The sequence below is a fragment of the Pleurodeles waltl genome, chromosome 4_2 (genome assembly GCF_031143425.1).
Source record: "Pleurodeles waltl isolate 20211129_DDA chromosome 4_2, aPleWal1.hap1.20221129, whole genome shotgun sequence".
NCBI lineage: Eukaryota > Metazoa > Chordata > Amphibia > Caudata > Salamandridae > Pleurodeles > Pleurodeles waltl.
This window is the reverse complement of record NC_090443.1, coordinates 909,771,540-909,797,624: the sequence shown is the minus strand read 5'-3', so window position 1 is coordinate 909,797,624 and position 26,085 is coordinate 909,771,540. Positions and strand designations below refer to the sequence as shown.

The window sequence follows — 26,085 nt, the reverse complement described above, 5'->3', positions numbered from 1 at the left end:
GCAGAGTTACTGTCAGCCGACTTCCCTGTCTGTCGCTGCATCGATGGGGCCCCGCAGTGACTATCAGCCCACCACACTGACCGGAGTGCTGCGAGAAGACACCGCCTGCCGGCTTCCCTAATGGCTCCTCAGAAATCCCTCAGCGCAACCTCCCTTCAACCATGTTGTTCCACGAGGGACACCGGCAAAGCCTACACAGCCTACCAACACCAGTTTGAGGGGCCCGGGCGCAGTGCCAGCCTTCAGCTCTTCCCAACATGAGGGCAATCACATAGCTCCCCCAGCTACCACTGAAAGTGCCCATGGTCCTAAGGCCAATAAAAAGATAGAGAAACAAAACAGGAGGTAAAGTCAAAAAGTCTGGGGTTCGACCACCCTAAGGATGCCAGGTCTAACAGTGGTCACTTATTGTCCGATGTAGTCACTATCGCAACACTTATAATATTAGGAGCTGTTGATGACCTTCAATGAACATAAATGTCTCTCAATACAGACAAGGTTGGAAAACCTTGCTCAACAGATTCTGCTTCGTACCAACTCTCAGCCACCTACAAGCTATATACTTTCCATAAGTCCTCATATCTGCTTCATTTGACACTCCCAGACAGTAAAACACTTCTCCTTGGGCTGAAGCTGCATCCTCCTTGCTGCAAAGGCATTGATACATTTTCATACAATCGTCTCATCTGGAAAGATAAGTCAAGATATGCTCCCTGTCCCTGCAGTATTAGTTGGCAGCAGAACAGTCCTGGATAGGCCGCTGCCTCCCCATTGTGCTTATTTGTGATGTACTGCTGCACTAAGGATTTTCCCCATGTCTAACCAAATCATGGTATCTCGGGCATTAAAATTATTAGAAAGTATTTAGTTTAGGTTATATTTTCTATAGCAATAAACTGGTCTGGATAAAATGTGACTGGTGTAGACCAAGGTATCTGAAAGGTCTAGGCTAGACTATTTTTCAGCTGTTGTCAATTACATAAAATCAACCACCACTATAAAGGAGAGAAAAAGTTATCAAAAGGAGGTAAGCACTCAAATATAAATGATTACAAATATAGGGCACCTGGCAAAATAAAGGTACTCCAGATCCAGGCCACAAGGTTTCCAGGATTCAAGTGATTGAAATTAACTAAGAAGATAGCTGGCCACTCAGTCGAAAGCAGGTAGGAAGAGGTGATGTAACAGGTACTCCAATGTGGGCAGTGGATCAGTCGCAGAGTAGGATGAGTGGATAAAAAAAAACAAATAGAACATGTCTAGGTCTTATAAAAAAAACAGGTAATCGAAAGCGGCCAACGGATTATTTGCAGATTAAGATGAGAGAAACAAGAATAGGACCTCTACATGTCTTATGAAGGAATTTAATGAATATGTCTTCTCTCACTATTCAATATACTTGGGACAGTTTATAAGCTTGCATTAGTACCCAGAATTTAGGTATTAGTTAGATTAGCTAGGGTGTATGTCTACTATTAAGACAGCTCAGCTGGGGAAAATGTGTAGAGAAATAATTAAACAAGGGTTATCATGAGAGACATGTAGGACTGAGAAGGAGAGGCGTAAAATAAGAAGTCAGAAAAATAACAAGGAGGTGTTAAGCAGAGAGGGGATCTAAAAGAGGGAGCCAAAAAGAAAGGCACACAAGAACAAGCGATGCAAAGAGAGCGGAGTAACAGACTAATAGGAGCGAGGTGTGTGAAGGGGCAGTTTGGGAAGGAGTGAAAAAAGATGGATGGGAGATACAGAGGGGAGGTTTACGAAAGAGAACAGGAATATGAGAATAGGAGACAGAGGCAGCCAAGGGAAAGGGAGCAAAAGAAAGCAAAGGTGACTGGGTGAGGGACAGACTGAGAATGGGAAAAGAGGAGAGACAGAGGGATATTGCAACAGAAAGATAAACCACAATGAGACAGAGGGATAGAGAAAAGATAGCTGTAAGTAAAAAGGAGGAAATGGAAAACTGGAGAGAAAGAAGCGGATACGATAAAGAGAGAAAGTGGTTAATAAAGAATGTTCATGGTGTCTGATTGACTTTGCAAAGTCTCACCGGGAGTCGTGCGACAGGAGAAAAGGGGAGAGAGAGCGCGCAGAGGGGTCTAGTCCGCCTGGCTAGTCCCCTCAGTGTGGGCAGCACTAGTTGCGGTGGCCTCGTGCCAGATGGTGGAACCGGTGAAAGGGTGCAACACGCTCTCAGAACAGGGTCTCCCCAGTAGTCCAGTCGTAGGGTAGGCTCCCCTCAACGGAGGAAGATCGAAGTAGGGGTACCCATCTCATCCCAGGCTGGGCAGCTGAAGGTGGAGGTGGTCTCTGAAGGTACCCCTCGAGTGCTCACAGTCCCAGACCACGAGGGTTAGTCAGGAATGGTCTGTGTCCAGCTGCCTGGGTAGTAGCATCGGTCGTAAGGAGCACCCGTCCCCACTGGATGCTGTATTTCAAGGGAGGAGTCTCCTCCATTCTGCGAATGCGGCGGATCCAGGACGCGTCGCTCCCCCCAGCCATTCCTCTCCTATGGCAGTGGCGGTGGGTCCTCGGGCTCTAAGGAAGAATGTGGGCAACGGAAAAGGTGCCAGTGGAGGCAAAGAAGCCGGCGGGTGCATGGAGGCTGGGCTGCACTGGATCCTCCTGCATCTCGGCCTGCCGCTGACTCACGGATCCCGAGGGGTGTTCTCGGCTCGAGCGGGGCGCGGTCAGTGGTCCTAGGAGCCCAGGGAATGGGAGCACTCTGTAATGGGGAGCCGGGGCATTGTGCGCTCTGGTGGGGACACAAGCAGAAGTCGAGCGGGCCACCCAAGACCTCCCTTGCTCACCTCTTCTGCATTGTCGCAGAGTGCCTGGCAGCACAAACACAGGGAGTATCCAGCTGACCCCCGGATTCAGCTGGTGATAGCATGCGGATGAAGGGGCGATGTCGAGCACCAAGGGAATAACTGGCGAGAATAAGTGGGCTGACGATGCGGAGCTCTCGGAAGAGTGGCCGCCTTGCTGGCTCTTCCAGCCATGCACCCTAACATCTTCTCCTTAACCCAACCATCCATTACTGACAGCAATGTATTCCTCATTCTACATCATAATAAAAAAGGAACATTATGACTGGGCAGTCTGTTCGCTTGCAAATGATTTTTAATAACTTTTCATTTTCTTGCTGTGGTCATGTTGCTAGTGCTATTGTTTTTTATATTGCTGTCTTTTTTATTGCTCTGTATCAGCACATCATTATTGCTGGGAATTTTCTCTGAGTGCCGCCTACTCTTTTTGGCATGTTGGGGCACTCAGGAGGTCTGTTTTTGCAATCACTCATGTCTAAGAGCTTTCGCATTTTAGGGGGGGAATTAAGGAAATTGGTGGCTCCTTAAATTACCTGATTAAACATTAGACCGTACTTCCTTGATATTGCACCTGGCACTTTATGGAGTACGACTTGCTGATTCCCACTGAACCAACATCGAACCGGAATTTCCTTTTGGTTGTGCTCTAGCCATTCAGTGGCCTCACTCCATTTAAACAGAACGATGCCGCAGACGCATGCCGCTGGCACGCAAAAAGCCAAGGCTGTCTGTGCCCGTTCACATCCGGATTGCAGCCAGCGCCAGCCACGCTGCGGGTAAGACTTGCCATTAAGCCTCCCCTTATTAAGCACATTAAGTTGGAGCTGCTCTCTCTACGATGCGCTTCCTGTGCACATGCTGAGGTCTTTAACATGGACAATCTTGTAACGGGCATTGGCTCCCTTAGATGCAGTTTTTTCCTTGAAGCTCCGAAGTCTTTTAATAACTTACCTAATAAGGCCCATGGACCTTTGGCTCAGGATAGATTACACAGGGCTTCTTTATCCCCTCCTGGAGTATCCTTCAATGCCTGTCTCCTAAACTGCAGTTCCTTACCCAGACATGCACTTCACATCTTTAATCTATTAAATGATAAGAACTGGAATGTACTATTCCTCACAGAAACTTGGCTAAAGGATAGTTCCGCCGCTGATAGTGCCTTAGCAATCCCCTAAGATTTCTCGATCAAGCATGTTGATAGGGAGAATAAAAATGAGGGTGGGGTGGCGATTATATATTGTTCTGTTTACTCCTGTACTTTTCTAAGCTTACTAATATTGACAACATTGAGGGTTTGCTGTTTACTATCATTCTGGCCCCCTTTTTTGCAGTATCAGGTGCAATTTTTTATCGCCCCTCATGGCCTAGTTTCATCTCTTTAATCCTTGGCTGACACTTTGGGTCAATTTTATCCACTGCATGCCAACTTTGTGGTTTTAGGAGATTTCAACCTGCAGGTAATGAACCTAATAACAAACTTGTACAGCAATTCATGAGCGTCTTGTAGAGTTTTAATCTTGAGCAACTCATTAAGGTGCCCACTCACATAATTGCCCATACTCTTAACCTCATCCTGTCAACCTCTTCATTAGTTAAAGTTAACCCAGTGGTGAATCTTGTTTGGTCTGAGCACAACGAGATCCCTTTGTCATATCTCAGCTTGTTTGATTACAAAGAAGTCTAGACCTTGGCATAGGGTTAATGTTTTGCTTCTTACACAGGCTCTCCAGTCCATCAATTTGGATCTAACTGGAGATTTAGAACAAGACACTGGCCTTTTTAACAACTGAATTGAGAATGCCATGGATACCATTGCACCTACATAATACCACTCACTCAAGAGATCTAAGCCATCAGCACCTCAGTTTTCTGTTGCTCTTAAAGCAGAGAAATCTAATTGCAAAAAATTAGAAAGGCAATGGAGGACTAAGTATGATAAGGAAAAGAAACTGATATATCTGGCTGCCCTTAAACAGCAATTAAGATGGCTCAAAAACATATATTGCTACATCCATTTCTGAACCTGATAATATGCCTCAGGAACTGTTCAAGTGGGTTAACTCCTTTCTTTCACCTACGGCTTTCAAAAGTACTCTTACTCCCTAAAGGGAACTTTGAAAGGCCTTTCAGACTTTTTTCATAGTAAAGTTCAAGCAATTTATGGCCAATTCCATGCACCGATCTCTATTTCTCAAAGTATTTCATTCCCAAGGAGAACATGGCGGCTGTCCTCTGCGCAGCGCGCTGAAGCACTTACTGGCTCCTCGGCTTTAGGCACAGCGGCCGACGTCTCTGGCGTTTTGGAGGAGGCAAATCCCTGGAAAAATACTCAGCTGGCTCCCGCGCTTGTGAATGGGAGCGCCGCGGCGGCATAGCGAGGGCCTCGTTGGGGGTCCCGGTGCTTCTCCTGGGCTGTGCTGGCTCAGGGCTAGCTTAGAGCTCGGACGCTCCAGGCGAGTAGCAGCCCGACTTCCCTTCCGAGTTTGGGCAGGCAGAGTCAGCACTGACGCTGACAGGCTGCTGAACGAAGACAGGACAGCCGCTAGCTTGAAGCAAGTGGCAAGACGGTGCAGTAGCAGCTCCAGTATTCGTCTCTCTTCTGGTATAACAGCACTCCATGAGAAGGTAGGAGGTGGTGGGAGTGAGGAGAGGGAGGAGAGCCAGCCGGGCATGGTACATTGTAAGTTGGATTCTATGAGGCGCCATACCCTTTTTGGTAGGCAAAGTCTGCCACGAGCTAAATTGGACACTGGGGAAGGAAGTGGAGATGGTGGTTTTAAGCCCCTAAAAGGTATAAAAACTAGGAAGAAAACAGTAAGCTTCAAACTGACTCCATCAGCAAAAGCATTTTTTTAAAGTCAAGTCCTCTGATAAATCGGCGATTTTTGAAAGCGAGATGGATGGGAGTGTTTCAAGGGGTTCGGAGATGGAGGCAGAAGGGGAAGATGGTTGCCAAGGTGGGAGACACTCTCTTGATAGCCAACAGCAACCCTCGACGTTCCAAGGGACTCTAGTTGGTCAGCAGAAGGTTGGAGAAGTTATGGTTAATGAGGAGACAGTCCCTCAATCTGTATCATCGTTGGTTGATATGTTGCAGGGGAGTGGGGTTCCTGTTTACCCCCCCCCCCGACATCCAGCCTTGGCTTAGTAGTTCTTGGTAGTAATCCTGGCTCCCCTATTGAGGCAGTGCTCCCAACCTTATCGAAGGACATTAAAAAGGGTTTTGCCATTTCTGAAATTAATCAAGGGGAAATAAGAGAGGCTTGTGGAGCTTTGGAGAAAAAGTTGGATCTTCTGGTATAAAGAACACAAGCTGTGGAAGAGGCGGTGGGAGAAATGAAAGTGGAAATTAGAGACCACAAAAAAGAAATCGATTTGTTAAGGGAAATGAGCAGGCTCTTCAGAGTAAGTTGGAACAATTGGAGAACAACTTTAGGAGAAATAATTTGAGAGTGCTGAATGTCCCGGAGGGCGTGGAAGGTGGAAACTTAAAAAACGTTTCTGAGCTCTTTTCTTAAAAGTTCGCTTTCATTGGAAGAGTCTCTTGAGGAAATAGCAGGGGATATTCAGCGAATTCACAGAGACCCCTTTAAGAAGAGGCCAGATAGTCTCAAACCTCTGAAGATTTAGATACATTTTCAAACTTATTCTTTGAAAGAGAAAATCTTGGCTTTGGCTCTTAAATAGAAAACTTTAAAGGGAGATCATTTTACGTTTGAGGTCAGGTCTGATTTGTCTAGTGCGACTATAAATAGGCAGTGTGAGCTAGGGAGGTGGGTGGAAGAGTTTAGGAAACTAGGCGCCTCGGTTCAGATGAAGTTCCCTGCTACTCTCAAGATTGTGCACAATAACAAAATGTATAACATAAGAGAGGGGAAAGCAGCGGACTAGCTGCTGGAGACTATTAAAGATGGAGGCATCGAGAAGTAATCTGTGCCCGCCGAGGGATGGCCGAATGGTGCTTCAAAATTGGGTCATGGACCTGAACAACGGGGGGGTTCTCCTGGGAGGGGAAGGAGGGACTCGGGAGGGGGTGAGGGGAGCACAGGATGGGGTTGGGGGGGTTTCTTATGAGGGGGAAGGAGGGGCACGAGAGGGGGGGTTAAGGGGAGCACAGGGTGGGGAGCAGATGGGAGGAATATTGGCAAAAGAAAAAAGTCCTGTACACCTCAGCTTATTAGTCAATCCGTAAGGGATGCATAAGGAAGGGGCAGCCCAAGGTGTTTGCTCTCAGGGGAAACTTCAAATACTTTCTTGGAACGTGAATTGTTTGAGGGTGAGTGGCAGGAGAGACAGGATTCTACAGTATTTGAGGGATTCTTCTGCACAGGTTTTGATACTGCAAGAAACACATTTAACTGGTGAAGAATGTAAAGCCTTGTTTAGAAAACAGAAGTGGGTCCGCTGTTGTGTATGTACTGAACAGTGCTCTCATATTAGGGGGGTGGCAATAGTGTTTAAACATCAGTGCGATCCAGTAATATTAAAGGCTAGTGTAGATACTGCAGGGAGGTGGGTAATAATTAAAGTTAAGTTACTTGGCAGACCTGTTACTCTGGTTGGGTTTTATGGTTCCAATAGCGATGATACAGAGCCTCTTAAGAAGCTGTTTTGTCAGTCGTTGGATTCTTCAGACCCAGTGTTAATGGCAGGAGATTTCAACATAATATTAGACAATAAGTTGGATAGATCAACTAAAAGTAGATCAGTAGTTAATTCAAACTCTCAGCAGTTTTTGAAAAGGATGATGAAGGAAAGGGCATTGGAGGATTGGTGGAGAGATAGAGTGGGACCTAAACAGGCTTTTTCATATAATAATAAGAAGTATAACCATTCATCGCGTATTGATTATTTTTTGGTGGATCAGTTATGGCGCGGTGCGATAGTTAATATTGAGTATCTTCCCCTCTCATTTATCGGATCATGGAGCAGTCGTATTAAAAATGAATTTATTAAAAGAGAGGGAGGTGAGTCGGTGGACGTTGGATTGCTCTTCATTATTAGATGAAGAAGTCAGAATCAGGCTGCGTGTAGAAACGGAGGAGTTTTTTTAAGGTGAATCTGGGTTCAGCTCCATTTTATGTGGTTTGGGACACCTATAAGGCAGTGATACGAGGGATTCTTATTAACATTGCTAGTTATAAGAATAAGCTGTATAGGGAGGAGTTGGAGCATTTGGAGGAAGAAATGAGGATTTGTAGAGAAAAGTTATTGATGAGTACAGACGAAGATGAGAAGTGAGTAAGGCAGCAAAGATTGGTCGTTTTGAAACATCAAGTGGAAGCTCTTTTGCAAGCAAGACTTACGAAGCGATGGGAGGCGAGTAAGTTGGCACATTTTGAATATGGGAAAAACCAAGGGAAACTACTGGGTTGGAAAGCAAAAAGGGATCAAGTAAGAAATTCTATTAAGGAAACTGAGGTAGAGCAAGCGCAGAGGACTAGAGAGATTGGGGAAATAAATAGGGACTTTGTACAATTTTTCTCTCAACTTTATACAGAAGAGGTCGAGGTTACTGAACGGGCTGTTCAAACTTGGCTGGGGGAAGATATTCTCCCGTTTATCCTGGGAGCAGCAGCTTTGGTTGAATAGGCCTATTACCCCAGATGAAATCATAGCCGCCTTGAGGGGAAGTAAGGGGGGGTAAGGCCCCAGGTCCAGATGGTCTCCCAGGTGAATTGTATAAGGCCTTGGAGCAGGTATTAATGCCCTTTCTGTTAAAATTGTTCTCTGAGGTATTTGCGAATGACTCCCCTATTCCGGCATCTTGGAATGAGGCAGTCATTTTGTTGATTCTAAAACCTGGTAAAAATCCGACTAGGTGTGAGTCATATGGACCCATTTCGTTGTTGAATTCAGATTACAAGTTGTTTGCAAAGGTTCTTTCAGGTAGGTAAAGGATCTAATTAACATGGATCAGAAGGGGTTTATTAAGGGCAGGTATCTACATGAGTTGACGCACACCTTGATTGGGGCAATAGATTTGGCAACTACTTATAGGACCCCCCTGGGGGTTATAGCCTTGGACGCTACAAAGGCTTTTGATAGGGTCAACTGGAGTTATTTAGCTCACATTTTGAATAGTTATAATTTGGGGAATAATTTTTGCAAAACCATTAAATGGATTTACTTTGACCCCTCTGCTAGAATCTTAATTAATGGGAAACTAACAAATTGCTTTAGGATATCGAGGGGAACTAGGCAGGGGTGTCCGCTGTCTCCACTCTTGTTTGATCTGTATATCGAACCCTTTGCCAGGAAAATAAGACAGTGTTCTGAAATAGCTGCTTTTAAATGGAGCAGTGGGAGAGGAAAGTTGCACTTTATGCAGATGATTTAATGGTATTCACCGCTGATTTATCGACCGCTCTCCGAGCCCTACGAAGATTAGCTGAGGATTTTGGTTTTGTCTCTGGCTACCAGGTTAACTCAGAGAAGTCTAGCCCCTATTTGGGATTCTCCGGGCACTCCAGAATGTCTGAAAGACGCTTTGGCCAAACCGTTAAGAGATGCCGGTTTAGAATATTGGGGTGATCTTATAGAGGATGCGAGGTTACTTTCTTGGGAAGAACTGAGGGGTATGACAGGAGGCACTTTGTCTAGATTTAAATATTTCCAACTGGCTGCCCGGGTACAGTCTACTTGACGAAGCCGTCTGGGGGTGAACCCTTTATCAAACGATCTTTTTAATGGCTCCCCCGATGGCTGTAAGATTGCAAGGTGGTATTGGGAGATTTGGAGCTGATGGACGGAGATTTTAAGTTGCCAGAGCAGCTGTGGCAAGGCACTATGACAAAAGAAATGGCGCAATCGGGGTGGCAAGAATCAATGAGAATGTGTTTTGAGGTAGTTAAGGCCACCCCGTTGAGGAAGAATCATCTATATGTGATACATAGAGCCTATATCACTCCAGCGAAACTTACAAAGATAAAGAAAGGGGAAGTGGTGAAGTGTCTCAAATGTGGAGCTCCGAAGGCCGCAGATGTTCATATGTTCATGGAGTGCCCGGGAGTTATCTCCTTTTGGTCGGAAGTGGTGGGTGCGCTATCACAGATGGTAGGAAAGGAATTAACTGCAAGTCTCCCTCTAATTATTTTTGGCAAACCCGGCGATTCGGTAGGGTGGTCTAGAAATAATAGGAATTTCGTGTTCTTTGCTATTTTGTTAGCTAGAAAGGAGATGTTTAAAGTGGATGATGGCTGCCCCTCCACTGTATAGGAGCTGGCTGGACATGTTTGTGAAAACAGCTAAACTAGATCTTAAGGTGGGCAGCCCTGATCAGAGAAGGAAAAAAAGTAAACTATGAGCTCCGCTTTTGGAATGGGCCCCCCCCTCTGCAGGGGCACACTGGCCGATGATTTAAATCCTTCCCCCCTCTTACATCTGGGCCAGCCACTGGGGGTACCCCAGGTGGGCTGAGCAGGTGACACAGGGTCCTCCTTGGGCGGTATGTCCACCTCTGGTTTCGAATACAAGTGAGAACCTGCTGGAAATAAGGTGTGACTTCTCGGTGAGGTGTATGAGGACAGAAAAAAAAAAAAAAAAAAGTATTTCATTCCCATGCTGTTCTGTTTTGCCCAATATCCCTTGAAGAATCCTTTAAGGATCTCATCAAATGCAAGGCAGGTTCTCAAATTGGTGCTAAATCCAATTTTGAATAGATTACTCAATAATTCCCTCGCCCAGGGTTTTTTCTCCTCTGGTTGAAAGCAAGCTCTTTTGCTTACTCTACTAAAGAAGCCATCAGCTAATCCAAACATTCTCAGTAATTTTAGACCTATCTCCTTTCTCCCCTCAGCTGCCAAACATTTGGAGAAAAGTATAGACAGGCAGGGCACTCACTTCCTGGAGACTATCCGCTAGCTCCATGACTCGCAATGAGGATTTTGCAGAGGGTACAGGACTGAGACCACTCTTCCTGAGGTCTCTGAATATGTCAAAGTAAACTTGGATCTAAAAACTCCAGTCATGGTAATGCTTGTAGATCTTTCTGCGGCTTTTGATTCTGTCTCTCATGCTATTTTGCTTCAGAGGCTGGAATCATCAGCATCAGAGACCACGCCGTCAGGCGCTCTCACTGAAGTCCACCAATCTTAAACTGTTCCAAACACTGCGCATATTTAAAGCCAGAAGGGGAGGCAGATCCTTTGCCTTTTGGCTACCAGGCTGTGGAATGCACTTCCACTTGCTTCTGAAACAGCATTTAGAAAAAAATCTAAAAATGCTTTTTTTTATTCTAGTATTAACAGTTTCTAAATATGGCTAGCACCGGAATACCTCAAGAGAGCTGTGTGCTTTAGAAATGTACTGTATTGTATTGCATTTGGGTTTGGAACTATGCCGCAAGCGCTAGTTAGGTGTGCCTCAATAAGAGCAGTGGCAATAGTATTTAGTGGACACATTCATTTAGTTGAAATCCTTGGATGAAAACCTGATCTTGAGAAGCCATTTTACATTTCTTCTTCTTCATCTTGGATCTGAATGCTTTAACTAACACGGGAGATTCATACATTAACTTAGGTTGTTACAAAATCTGATCCCTAGTTAGGAAATACTGATTACCAGCTGTAGGAATATTTAGCATTATCATCACATCTCTGACTCCTCCATCTTCATGGGAATTTGGAACTCTTGTGAAGATGGATTTATTGATGAACTAAAAGTTTATTGATTGTCAAGGGAAGAGTAGAAAAGAATTGTGCCTCATTTTCATGAAAATACTCATCACAATTGTTTCATTTATTGCTTAATCCATAATGGGATCCCCTCTATTCAACATTTTAGGGGTTCTTATAAGGCTCTACTCCAGGTGTGCTAGATTACACCCGGGGTGTTGTATCTGGTTTAGGTACTCTTCAGTGAACGGGTGCCTCTTTGAAGCTGCTTTCTGTTCTTTAAACCTTTAGTAAACATTCAAGCTCCCTTTCAGAATTTGTTACTAGTCTCGCTTTAAGTGCCCTGGTGACAATAATAAACAAAATACATGACACGCTTTTAAGTCATCACTATTTTTTGTCACGGTTGCAACACTGGAGTTTGCATAGCCACCGAAAATGTTCAACTTTAATAAAAAGCTGTGCTCAACAGACTTTTGAGAGCACCTTTTGGTTTCTAAGTGTTATGCTTTTGGCAATACTATGCATGTTCCAACTTTTCAACATTGTAAAAACTAATCTGAAGATGGCACCAAGTGTGAGAAAATTTGGACCTGAGGCTCTGTGCCACATCATTACGGATATTCACCTGTGCAAGACCTATCTAGCAACAACACGTTTAAAAAGAAATGGTGAATTTGTGACCCAACCATCAGATGAAAGGAATATGTGCAAAATCTACATCACATTCATACTGCAAAAACAAAGATCCCATCAAAGACATACCAAGACAGGGCACTGAGCAGAAGTGCATCTATAAATGCAATAAAAGACCAAATGCATCCTTAAACGTTGTAGTGCTTATGTAGGGCTTTGATGTGGCAACAGCAATAAAGAAGGTACAAATCATTAACAACACACAAGATGAACAAGTGAGACAGTGGCATATTTGGTGAGTAACATTCACCCAAAAACTAAAGATAAAATTGTGGAAAGCATGTAGCGTGCGGAAAATCGCTAACTTTACAAATGAATGACAATACAATGGTAAAGAAGAAAGAGGATGAAAAGACAAAATTTCCGAGCCATAATGTGACCCAACGAAGAAAAAAGGCAAGGAAGAAGAAATGGAAAGATAATGCAGCCGAGAACGCAGCTAGCCAGAGAGAAAAACCTCCTGGACTAAAAGAACTGTATTATCTTATGTGTCATCAAGGGTGCAAAAGGGTGGAAATTCAAGAAATGAAGGATGAATTAAGCACACCAGTAGACCCACTTGGTTGCTGTGCGCTATATAAATGTTTTCAGTAGCCAAAAAATACAAGCAAACCGAAGAAATGAAGGCATCCCCAAGTAATGAACTATAATGATTGATCTCGTCCATCCTCTAAAGAGAAGACTCATTTTCCCCATTTCACCGTGCAGATCCTACCAAGACAATTTTTGCTTCTCCTTCATGACCTACTTGAAATGAAGTCCTCCAGCACCTTGGATGTGGACTCTGACTTTCAGTTAGCATTGGAAAATAGACTGGGCATGTGTTTTAGATTACGTGTGCACAATGTACCTTGGCTTATGCCTGAAGGCACATCTTTGTACTTAAAGAATCAATGTGAGTTTTAATATGGTGCACGTCAAATATTTTATTTTGATAGGTGAAAGTAAACCTCATGGGGAGAATTAAAAACGTGTTTTTTGTTTTAGAAGTGTGATGGTACAAAATGCTTTAAGAGTAACAAATTTAGCTAAAACATTACAAAGGAAGGGTGGTTGGGCTGGTTATGTTTTGGTTTGAATTTTCGAATATTAGAATTCGATTTATTTTTACAATTGCTTGGAATCTGAATATCTATAGGTTGAAAATAAAGATGAAAAAGCTGGGATGTGGAGACAAATAGGAAAACGTGGACACTAGATTTGAAAAGTTACATGAGAACTAAAAGGAGGTAAAAGAGAGAAGGAATTTATTTTGAAGAATCGTTAAGCTTTCAAGACTTTTATTAAATACTTTCCTTCCATTTGCTAAGACATACAAGACAATAGGTTAACACCCTTTGCTTTTGTTCTTGTCTGAACAAGTCATGAATCAAATTACCAATATTTGGGGATGAATCCATCATTGAATGGTTGAGGACATTAAGAGAGGAAGTGTGCTACATTTGTGATTCACTTTTCAAGTCAAAGCAATGATGTCAAATATCACAAGCAATTTGTGGGCTACGTAGAAGTCTTGGCATGGAGGCATGGGTACAATGATATAAAATGTATCGCAACAGAAATAAGTAAATCTAAAATGAAAAAAACAGCTAATATAGTAAAACTAACCAGTTGCTCTCTTGTCAATGACAAACTGAGATAGGCGTGGGGAGGAATATAGGACAAACTGAAGTGGGTCTCGTGAGGAATAGGATAAAAGGTGTTGGAAAAGCAGGTAAGACGTGCAACGTGTTTAAATAACTCTTGTTTATATGTCTTCAATATAGCTTCAGAATACCAGGGAAACTAGGCTATATCTTTGCTGTTTGGATACAACATATGGATCTCTCTGAATACACTAGTGCCAGTTTGGTGTTTTTTTTAAATTACTGAACACTTTAATTTAAAACGACTAGTCTTGTTTTTTTTCCCACTGGTGAGTCTTCATACTAGTATTCTGCACACCTATGAATGGACACATGTAGTCTCATCGAGAAATTATATATAAAGTTCTTTTGGCATGGGCTTGCACTGCTTATGAATTGCTTCAGCCGTCATTATTTTACCATCATCACTTTTATGGCCAATCACTGGCGTAACAATAGCCCCCGCAGCCTTTGTTGCACAGGGAGGGGCCTGAGCTCCAGGGGGCCTCTGGAACACAATAAACTGTGCAGGGGCCAAGGGCCCCTGGCCTGAGAGCTCGTGACTGTGTCAGGGGGCCCCCTCCATGTACTTTGCAGGGGGTCCCCTCAAATTTTGCTACGCAACTGTGGACAATAGACTGTACCACACAGTGTAATCATTTTCAAAGAACCATTTCAGTTAGACAAATACAGAACTCAGATCCCACAGTGGAATAGAGGGTGAACCTCATTCTTGCCATAATGGCTACAGAGGCAAAAGAAGAAAATATTAAATATTTGTGAATATATTTTGAGTAGTCTGTGTGTGTGATACTCAGTAGAAACTCAAAAGTTCAGTATTCATTTAACAAAATTGGTAGCTGTGCAAATTAATGTGTTAAGTCTAAAATATTAAATGCAAAGAAATGTACACTAGTACATGAAGCAAATTCAGTGTGAAAAAACGCATTCAAGGACTTCCTTTTCACAAACATAAATACAACTACACTGTATTATCTCCTAAAGACCCAACGTATTAAACCACTTATAAATACAACTAGGAGAAGAATCAGCCGAGGTTCACAAGTACAGTAGTTGCTATTGCTAAGCAGCACATATCTTTGCTTCTTGTGTAAATAAGCTTCACTCACTGCACATCTGTACGTGCCAGTTGTGAAGCGTGTTTCCTCTCAGAAAATGACAGTCATGAACAGTACTGCAGGCATGTTGGAACTGCCCCTCACAAATGCCCCAAATGGATATCCCATAAACATGGAGCACTACAGATGGGTATAAGCTGCAGCCTCCGTTATAAAAAGTGGATTACAAGTGATGAGATGTTAAAGGGCATAATGTCCAATAAAATTATATTAATAAATTGCAACGAGGCACACATCCTCTGTCATGTTTGCAGAGACCAGGTAGTGAACCATGCAGGATGGAGTCCAGTGTCTTTCTAGCTCCTACTTTAGGCGAGTTTCTTCTTAGTGAGCTGTGTTGAGATCTCTCCATGATTCTGAGTGGATTCCCACTAAGGCGAATTCAGTTGTCTTTCTGTCTCCCCACTTTTGAGGCTTTTCTTACAGAGCTCTTTTGAAAGGTAGTCACAGAGGTATTCCTAGACGTGATTTTTTGGGGGAGTACATAAGGGGCCAGAGATAAAACTGGTTGGGCCACCTACAACGGGCTTTCATGAAGATTGTGTGCACGTGTGTTTATAAACCCATCTCAATTCTTTCCCTCATGTATGTTTCCTTTGACTTATCCCAAATGTAATTTTACTAAAATGATCGCTCTAATCTATTTCTACAGACTTTTCCCTCCTCCATCTCGCCTTTTACTCATCCCAAACCTCGTCTTACTATTATGACCCCCCCCCCCCAACAACACTTTCTAAACTCTTCCCTCTTCTATCCCTAAATTATTCTAGTCAATCCAACTAAAGGACGTGCATGTTCACTGCTCCAATTAACTCATATTTCCCTATACTAATCCACCCCTTATCCCTTTGGGTGCCTGAGTATCGTGCTACTCACCAGAGGTAGTAAGCGCTATATACATAAAATTACAATTCTACTCAGCTAAGTGTATCAAATATTAAGTGCAAATCACAGCAATGTACTGCTTTAGCTGTCATCTTTTCCCTAACCATTGCCACAGCAATGAATACAGCATAGACATTGAAACCTTGAGATGGCTGCACCATCTCGTATGATGGTTTCATTTACTTCCAAGTGGAGGCAACTCAGAGATCACTGATAGCAAAGCCAAATGCAAACATTCTACAAAAAGTTGACACTGGCATTCAAATGCAAACTGAATCAGAAAAAGTTGTAAAACTGATACCTTACTGTGTTTAAGCTTCACTTTGTCTTCTACTCGATCGTCTCCTATATAATCTTCATGGCTGCCACCAGAAAGTTTAGGGATTTTTATTTTTTTCTGCAACGCATTGATTTCAAGTTCTGATTTGTTATCTAAAATGCATATCGGGAGAGGAAAGAAGATTGTTATATTTTTCACATGCAAGCAGTCCTAAAGTTGTATTGGTTAAGACACCAACAGGCAACACCACTTAGAAGAAATTCAGTCTTTGTCTCGGTCTTTCACTTACTGGAATGTATTATACATAATATGACAGAATAATATGACGTGATATAGGTATCACAGAGTGCCACAATTTTCTTGGCTTCTGCTATCTTGAATCCTTCCTCCATCGCTACATTAAAAAGAAAGGAGCCACACAGAAAATCTAACATGATGGGTCTACAAAGGATACATAGCTGTACTGTAGAGTAAACTGATTTAAAGGGCTCAAAACCAGCGTCTAAACATCACATACAACATTTGGTAGCTCAGTGTATCATTAGGCTGTTGGAGCTGGGAATGTTGGATAGCTCCTGTGAAAGCAGCAGCGGCCGCTGCAAATCTCAAGGGAGGGGCGGGGGGCTGGGAGGGAATAAAAAATAATTTAAAAATTAACTTACCTCTTTCCGTCACCGCTGCCGCCACCTGCCACCTCGATGCTCTTCTGGTGTCCCAGCATTAAATGCTGGGACACCATCATAGACTCTCCGGCAATCCTGCCACTGCTTACATGCTATACGCAGCATGTAAGCAGCATCAGGACTGGTCTGAGCGTCAGTCACTGCTCCTCAGACACAAGCCTGGGGTCTGTGCAGTTTCTCCAGCCCAGCTGTGTATGCAGCCGGGTTGGAGAAACCCAAGTGTGCCTGTGTGTTTGGCCAGCCTCAGTCGCCATGGGCAGTGCAGGGGCTCCCCTGTGGCCCCCGGCGCAGGACCCCACCATAAGAAGGCTGGCAGAAAGCTGAGTTGTACTCACCCACCACACTCATAATGAGGGTCTCAGTGCCAAGTAACCCACCAACAAGTGTATGCAGTACAGGGATGCGGAGTTCCTATCGCCCGACGCCCGGGACATATTGTTTGGGGTCAAGGACAACAAGTTTTCATGTTTATTTTGTCCTTAGGACAAGTAGGCCTAACCCCCTGCAGCACAAGCCCTTTGACTGCCAGTTTACAGAGAAGGGAACTGTCTGCAGTTGAGGTAATATGTGTGTCCATATGTTAATGCTGTTTGAAATTGTATTTATGGTTCATTAATGAAAAACCTTCATAATTAGGGTGAACGCTGTAAATAAACGTTTTACGGTCACAATGCACTACTGATAGTCGTTCCAGTAAAAAAAAAGTGTACCTACATGTTTGAAAAGTTTAACAATATGAGGCTAAGTATAATGCTCCCAGAATGCTGTCTGATTAGATGCAAATGTTTGCAGAAGCTGTACGCAAGAGGGGTAATTATTTGCTTTCAAAATAAAAGAAAAGAAAAAAGTGCAAGTAAGAAAACAAAGTTTTGCTATTATGAAATTTTAGGAGCTACTTCTTTGAAGCGTCATTCAGTAAAATGTGTTGATGCATGCTAGATTTTCCAAAAAATATTCCTAATGATAAATCATTTTAACCATTTTCAATAAGAATGTGGGAAGCATGAAAATAAAACACGTGCTGGGAAAACCAACAGATAAAAAAAATGAGTCTTTTGGATTCAGCAATGTGTCTCTTGTTTTGACATGGCTTTTGTAACCCTTTATTGTTGTGGGAGCTGCCAGGCCCTCACAATTGAAACAAACATTGGCAAAAATCAAAAAAAGTTTTGTGGTCTCAAAAAGCACACATTGCCACCAGTGGCATAAGAAAGGCCCCGTAGCCCTTCTCCAGGGGGCCCCCTCAGGACAGCACCCGCGCTGAGGGAGTCTGGATGGGGGGACCTCCATGTTCTTTGCAAGGGAAGGCACCTCCAGTTTCATTATGCCACGGATTGCCACAGTAGTCCATGGCACTGAACAAAACTACTTTGTGAGCCGATATGCTTGTGGAAAAGCAGAATGCGATCACTCACAGTAAAGTTAGCAGATAGAGAGAGAAGTAGAAGTTAAATAAAAATAAAATGTCCTTGTGAACGCCAGACCTAATTAGGAACCCAATTCTTAAAGAAAGTCACAAAAGTGCACCTATGGTATACATCTTTGAAGTGGAGGCTTTCATGAATTCAGATGAACTTACAGAAGTAGATCAGGAAATCGTACTCCTACAAAATATTTGTGAACTGTATTTTAGCACGAGTAAATATGCATGTGTAGATTTGCTCATGTGAAAATCTATTGAGCGTTTACAAGTTTACTTTTCCTCCAACCGCTTTTTTTCCAACCCTTGAAGAACTTCTACTTCTGGTGTTGTTAGGAGTACATTTCCAACCTTTCTCATCATGGGAAAAGATTAAAGAAGAGCTGGTGAAAATCCTTAAAACATACAAGTTAGTAGGTTTGCAAACTCAATGGCAATCCAGCCCTGGAACTATTACTTACTGCCTCCTCCAGCACCAGTATGTAGTTCTGCGGACAAGTAGATTTTTTAGAGGACAAGAAGATTTAAGAAGCAACTTGTCCCATGGACAAGTAGATATTTGATTAAATTCCACACCCCTGCAGTAGTTGCTGAAATGCTGGCTAGACTGGTGCAGCTGGAGTGTTTCACCAACAGGAAGAAGGAGCTATCATGTCGTACACCATTTATGGATACTAAGTGTCCCATGCGTCTCATCAGCTGTCAAGAATTATCTTCCCGACCCCATTCCCAATAGCTTGCTATCTGCCTGTCTGTCGTCCAGAGGCTTAACAGTATCTGCAAGTTTCCTGTGGCCTGATCGGTCTGGTCTCCCCATCCCCTTAATTCTTTGGGGTTAAATGCACAAAATAAGGGTAAGGATTCTACAGCATCGACATGCTAGGAGCCTAGGAGTGCATCTACCATTTGGAGTGCTTCAGCTGCTTGGTCTAAATCTGACAGCTGCAGCCCAAGGGTGAGTTCTAGCAGCACAGCATAAGCCCATATGGTAGGACGAGCATGGCCTTCTGGACCTGGAGTAATCCAGATGCATTCTCAGCATCACCCACCTGGGGCTTTTGCTGTCCCCGGCTCCATTGGGCCCAAACAACAGTGATTGTGATCATCTATATTTCTGTCCATTTCTCACCCAAAGGAACCCTTCTCCTAATGTCTAAGGAGGGCTGAAATGGCAGGTCCTAATTTTCTCAGACCAGCATAGCTTAAGTATTTTGCATGCATAGAAGGCTGTTTACTGCTTTTGCCCTGACACACTGATACACAGAATTGCTAACGTTGAGGTGGGAACGCGCAAAATTCTGACTGTGGAACAGAGTCTGGGACTGTATTTTAAGTGTGAATCCCAAGTACATACCTACTGTCCACACCATATGTTGACACTACCTGCTAGTTATTCTGGAGTGTGCAACGCAGAGGACTGGAGACAGTTAGGCTGAGGGCAGAATCAGTCAAATGTCAGCCTAGTAACTGAAAGGGTGACAGAGTTAGAGGGGAGTCCATTCACTACCCAAGATCCATTACATATTTAACTGCCAACACCTCTGCATTGCTGCACCATACGGAAAATATGCATACAATAATTCTGACAAATAAAAAATAAACGTTTAAAAAAAAAGGTAGGGCATGGCAAGATGTTTGCTTAAATCGGAGCTCTAGCCTGCTGGCTGATGCATCCTTCATAATCCTCTAGTGTCCCTTGAAAATGATCCCCAATACCAACACTGCTTCAGAGCTAGGTTGGATGGTGACAAACAGCGTCGATTCAGGATGACAACATCCTCATCAGGGCAAGTCAGGAATGGTGAGGAGGCCACAACTGTTTGGGCAGATGAAACAGGGACCCGGATGTCTCAGTACCCATGGTCAGCAATCCACACAAAAAAGCAGTAAGACTTTCAATGGTGTATGAAGCTTAGGGGTAGTGAATCAGACACGTGCTCCACATCAGAAAAAAATGCCAGAGGCTTAGATGGCAATTGTGGGAATAAAACACGGCAGTGCCCCGCTGGCGGAAGTGCTAGATCCCTGACCATTGCCGAGGGTGGATGCAGCTCTGACCACACACAAGTGTAAAAGCAGAAGTATTGGACTGTGGTCTGTTCCCCACTCTTGGGAATACAGAACTGCGAAACAAGACTGGATCCTCTACCTGCTTTAAATACAACAGGACTACTCCTGGATTGAGCAGGACTGCTTGAGCATGATGTACACACCACTTCACAGAGGAAACCCAGTTATCAACCCCAACTCCTAGAATGATGTTATCAAGAAGAAGTCCCCTGACACTGCGACATGGGCATCACCATTCATTGCACCATGTCAATTAAAGGTAACTGGGAACTCCTCTGAGGGATGCTGTGATACAGGACTGCCTTCGATCTATAGCTATGACCCAATGTGCTCATCCTGAGTCCTGCAATGGTTGTACCACTTAACTGTTTAGAGGCGAGTGAACAGTGAATCAAGACTGACAGTTTGTTAAAAGGTTTGAAGGACTTTTCCACAAATAGGAAATAAGCACATAAATAAGGACACCGTAAATCTGTCCGAAGGTGCATTGTGGGACCCCACGCCCAAGCATCCAGATATGTAACTGATGATAGAAGTGAAGCTCTCTTCTGATTATAAAAGAGAGCTTGGAAAAGGGAGCATGACAGTGCCCAACAAACAACCTACACTGATATGCTTTTACCTGGTGCTCCTAAGATGACATGCCTAGAATGGAGGATACCAGAGTGGAAGATCAGCCTCAAAATGGGTTGGTTCTAGACCCAAACTTGATAGTGTTCATTCTAGCTGTAAACACTAAAACAGCCCTGGGGGGAGACTGGTTTATGTACTGTTCTCACCTGAAGGAGGGGGGTTCCAGGAGCAGGGACTGGGCATATCTAGAACCCGTATTTGCTTAGCCCAAAAAAAGGGGACAACTGAAGTAAAACATTTTTAGAATTAAATTTGAATGCTCTCGAAAGACACACTACACTTGTTCAAAAGAACAGAATACGGGACGGTCAGTCCCATTAAAAAAAAAAGGGTTTATTTTGTGCAGAACCCTTAATAGGCAGAGGGTTGTCCCAATACAGAAAAGTTCACTGAACACTGGACTGAAACACTTCTGAAACCGAAAGGGCTCTCTGACTTTTCGTCTGAGGAGACTTTCACTTCCTGCCCATAGTCAAATTGTTAAATTAGAGAGACTGTGATGTAACACTACAATTGGCCAAGCAGAGTGGAATGACTGCATATGAAGACACTTTTATATTAAAACCCCTAGGCTACATCAAAGTGGATCAGTGACAATGGTGAGTAAAAGAGTATGGATATCCTTTAAGATTATCTTGTTGAATGCAACTAGACTGAGAGTGAAAATTAAACAGTGAGTCATTACCCAATTTCTATAAAGAGCAAACCTAATCCAGTATTGTTCCAGAAGACACATCTTGTTGGAACAGAATGTTATTTCCCCCGTTGGTTGGTCTTACAAGCTTGTAAAATTCACAAGGGACTCCACATGTGCAGCTATGTTTGAATGTCATATTTCCATTTATGATGCTTTATGAATGGATAGACCAAGAAGGATGCTATGCCCTGGTTTTGGATAGTTACTAACACTGAAAGACTGAAGCACTATAAATATTAGGGATAGGCGGCGAACTTCGCTCTCTGAGTTTTTCGCGCTCCACTTTGAGTGCAGAGTTTCAAAAAACTGCATAGCAGAGTTTTTTCCTTGTTCACCAACGTTAAGTTGGCTACAGCGAGCAACGAAAATCTTACTTCAGACCACCTCCTGGCGAGATTTCTTAACGCAGGTCACAGATGGTCGCTACTGCTTACGTTAAGAAACCTTCTGTTTGAGTTGAGGAAGCTGTCGCTCAAGTGGAAATTCAACTCGAGTGGCAGAAAAGAAGAAGCGCCCTTTTGTGACGCGTGTGGTGCCGTTCGCGCCGATTTTACAGCACAGGACAAACACCCAGCGAGAAAGGTGCAACCTAACACACTCCCCCGCTTGTGGAACTCTGCATAGCGAGACTGAGTTTTTTGGTCACTTCCCAGAGTTCTGTGAACTCCGCTCAGGCCTAGTAAATACCTCAAGATTTTCTGTACCTTCCAACAACTTAAAAGTGGGGTCCTTGCTAAAACTGCCCACTAGTGCAAGAAACCCTGAAGACGCAATTACTGATGACAGGCAATTTGGTGGATATCATGAATCTCGCTAGGGCCAGGTTGAAGACCAGCCTAGATCATCTGCAATATCTACAAACCAGATTAAATTTATTACAGCTTTTGGTTTCTCTCGGGGGTTCATAGTACCATGTTAAGAATAGATTATTTTTTCATGCTGAGCACAACTTCGCACAGGGTTTAACTGGTTGTGTTCCCAACATAAGGAATTTCTGACCATCTTCCACTACTTTTAGTCCTTTGAGAATGTGGTTTAGATAGAGGTAGTATGGGGAGACTAGATGCATGGGAGTTTACTGATCAAACCCTTTGTTAAATACATGACCACAATGACGACTCAGTTTTTTGATGGATACGTTGGGCATACTGGCTCTAGAATAAGACTATGGGAGGCTTAAAATTCAACAGTTTGAGGGCAGGTCAATCCCCTTTTCTCTGACAAAAAGGTTACATTGTCAATCCATAACAGACCTGAAAACTAAAGTCCTAGTGGACCAAGGGGTCATGATGGCGACTTCTAATTCCAACACTCTCAGAGAGCTCAATCATCTTCGAGACAAATAAAGGGAGAAGATGGCTCATGCCACCAAAGCATATTACATGATTGGAGCAAAAAAGAGGACTAGAGGCAATGCGGATGGAAAGCCTCTAGTATGGCTCAGAAGCAGGGAAGAAGCTACTAGGTGGGTGCATGAAGATTATCATGGATGCACAGAGTCGAATGATGACTGAAGACATAGATAAGGCTCAGGAGCTCAGGGTATACCATGACTAAACGATCATGAGAACAATGGGTAGCTACAATCCGGGAAGGTTTCGGGTCTGACCAGTTTCCCGGTACAGTGCCATAAGAGACTGCCTGCTACACTTTATCCTGAGCCACTGTGACTATTTAATGAAAGAAGGGAAACACGCTTGATGTCACCAGACTACTATTATTACTATAAAATAACCAGCACAGGCAAAGCCAATATGTCTGGTGTTGGCTGCTAGCTCTTGATGACTGCGGGATAGCGTCAGTACACCAGATGTGAACACCCGGAGGAGAAGAGTAGTTTAATGTATGGCCATAGAGAAGTTGATCCTGGGGGGGCGGGAGTGAGGGTAAGAAAATTAAAAATATACTGGGTTCCTGGAACTCTTAACTAACAAGTATGTAGTGGTGAGATTTAACTAAATCACGTAGAAGAAAAAGAGATTAGCACTGTGGCAAACTACATGGAGGGTCGGCTATGCTCACTATTTTTTTTAACTGGCTCTGTTAAAAAGTGTTGATATTTCAATGAGGAAATAAGACAAAGGTGAGAGTTGAGTTTTTCTTAGTTGAAATGACTAGGAGGTATATGCAAACTTTGCAGCATTGTGGCATAATATGAACATAAAAATAAAATAGGTACAGTGACGCCTCAAGGAGCTAGTAACTTTATTAACTTGCGTGTCCCGAGTGTCTAGTAACAATTTGTTAACAGTTTAAATCACAGGGTTGTGAAAGATATTTATATTGGCCCTGTACCAGGATGCCACTTGACTTGCCTTGTAGCTTGTTAATTTCTGAGTAATAAATGTGCGTTAAAACTCAATAAAAGCTACGATAGTTCCTCTTTCCTATCCTGTAAAAGCTCAAAAATACATTCCACACATGGAAAGCAACGGAATTGTATGTCCTGCCCCATCCAATGTATTTATCAATAAGACCTGCTGCAGTTTTACTCATCGATGAGCTAACTTAATTCAACAGTTACAAAAAGTAGGAATAACATAGAGTATACAGTTGGAACTGTCTGAATCTAGGCAGTAGAAGAAGTACATGCACACATTCATACATGCCACAGAGGGAATCTGCATGTAGATCAATGGCTGGTGTTATAGACAACCCTGTGACTGCGTCTTGACCCAGGACTAGACCAATGGTAGAGAAAATAGACAAACAACCAGTAGTGTTTGAATCTTGCTAAGTCAGCAGGGGTTGTGTGTGTGTGTGTGTGTGGGAGTTGACAAAACTCAGCCTGTATCTAGATCTGGAAAATCTGGAACGAGCCAATGGAAAAATAGTACATACATAAATTACTACTGGCGACAGGATTCTGAGTTTAATGGTGATCAGTCCGTACAAAGGGCTCTTGCAGTCCAAATCTAGACAAAGCTAGAGAAGGGAGGGTACACATTTACTGAAAAGATAGGATGACATTTCTTAAAGCTTTGCCACGTGCGCTATGTGTAACATTAGAATACAATGTTTTATATACAGATGGAAAAGGTGGTGACAGTGGGGTGGAGTAGGTTTGATAAAACACAGGTTTGGTATCTGTGCACTAGTTCAAAGGTACTAGAAGGTACAAACACAACAGTGATGGAGCTATGGGTCAAATCTGTGCAAGTATGATGGGCACTAAATGGGAATTTGCATGCTGGCTCTGAGACGTGGTGGTACATGCTGCGTTATAATGTGATTTACCCAGCTGATGCAGAGTGACAATGTGACACCAGAAGTGTGTCAGCACAATGGTAACAGGGCACTAAGTGTAACAGGTATACTTGGGATGAGACCCAGTACACTGGCGGTGGGCCATGGATAACCGATCACTTTAATCCGTACATGAACACTAGTGATCCCCTCTCATATGTGCAGTGGTTAACAGTTAAACCATGGTGTCTCCTGATCGACCATCTATTTACCATGCAATACCGTAAATTGGATGGGTTATTCACCCTGGCGCAGGCATGCGGGGTGGTACAAGCACCCTGGCCAGGTGACCACGGTGGTATACCGACACACTTTCTGCGACACTGCTGTATATGAATACTGTTGATGGGACACTGACTGGCCATTAGTAGTGTGTGCACTTTAGCAAAGGGACAGCGAAAGGAAAATATACATACTAGGTGTGTACAACGGTGGCCATGTACACTGGTGACAGGCTCAGGACACTGAATTTGGACAATGCACTTAGATGTTCAATGAAAATGGTGAAAGCGTGAGATGCTACAGCACCGTGGGAAAAGATTTCCAAAAGAAGGGGGTCTGGACTCACCTGCCAATGCCAGGATTTGCGCTCGCTGCAGACTGGGCCCCATTTGCTCTTGGTCGTTGTTCTCGCCCACCTTTGGGCCCCGGTAAACATCATAGATGTGCTGATCGTCAAAGTCAGTCAGGGTACGGGGCCGAAAATCCTGCACGCAGGAAACGGGCACAACATAGCAGACGTTATCCTCCAGAAAACGTACGAAAGCAAGCATCTTAACCGAGGACCCCCGAGACCTCTTACCCGTGATGATCGGTAATCGACTGCTCCTGCCTGGTGCAGGTACCCAGCCCAGACAGGAAAGAAGGACGAGAGTGCCAGCCGTACCTCGGTCGTTCTCCTGCGACTTCCTAATAGAGCCGCCATTTATGATAGGTATTCAACAACAACAAAGGTCTGGCAATAATAGCAAAACCTGTTTCTACGAAAGTATTTACCGGCTTTGTACATATTTTTCTTTAAAATGTGTGAATGAATTTATTCTTCTTTAAAAGACTGCTAGCGTTGCATTCCTGAATTTATTTTACCCAAACTACATCATAATAAAAATGCCTTCCATTTTACAGAAAGGACTTCAAATGCACTACTTTGTTTTACTATTTGATCAATACAACTGATTACCTATTAATCTATTCTGAGCTACGAAATTATTGCAGTAAATTCAATATTATCAAGATTGCAAGTTCCATCCATTTCTCGGTAGAGTATA

At 43.4% G+C, this 26,085-nt stretch overlaps 1 protein-coding gene across 2 annotated transcripts in view; it reads right to left on the bottom strand.

The window, feature by feature from the left end:
• Positions 1-25,747, bottom strand: part of BEND5 (BEN domain containing 5) — an 89,407-nt gene extending 63,660 nt beyond the window's left edge. The window contains exons 1-3 of one of the 2 annotated variants that reach the window (XM_069232700.1): positions 25,620-25,747; positions 25,386-25,524; positions 16,090-16,220 (exon numbers count right to left, since the gene is read on the bottom strand). In XM_069232700.1, coding sequence (XP_069088801.1) covers positions 16,090-16,220; positions 25,386-25,524; positions 25,620-25,742 — 393 coding nt within the window. In that variant the 5' untranslated portion in view covers positions 25,743-25,747. Of the gene's footprint in view, positions 1-16,089; positions 16,221-25,385; positions 25,525-25,619 lie in introns of those variants that run through there. The other variant, XM_069232701.1, reaches the window with a different exon arrangement.
• Between the last annotated feature and the right edge of the window lie 338 nt (positions 25,748-26,085).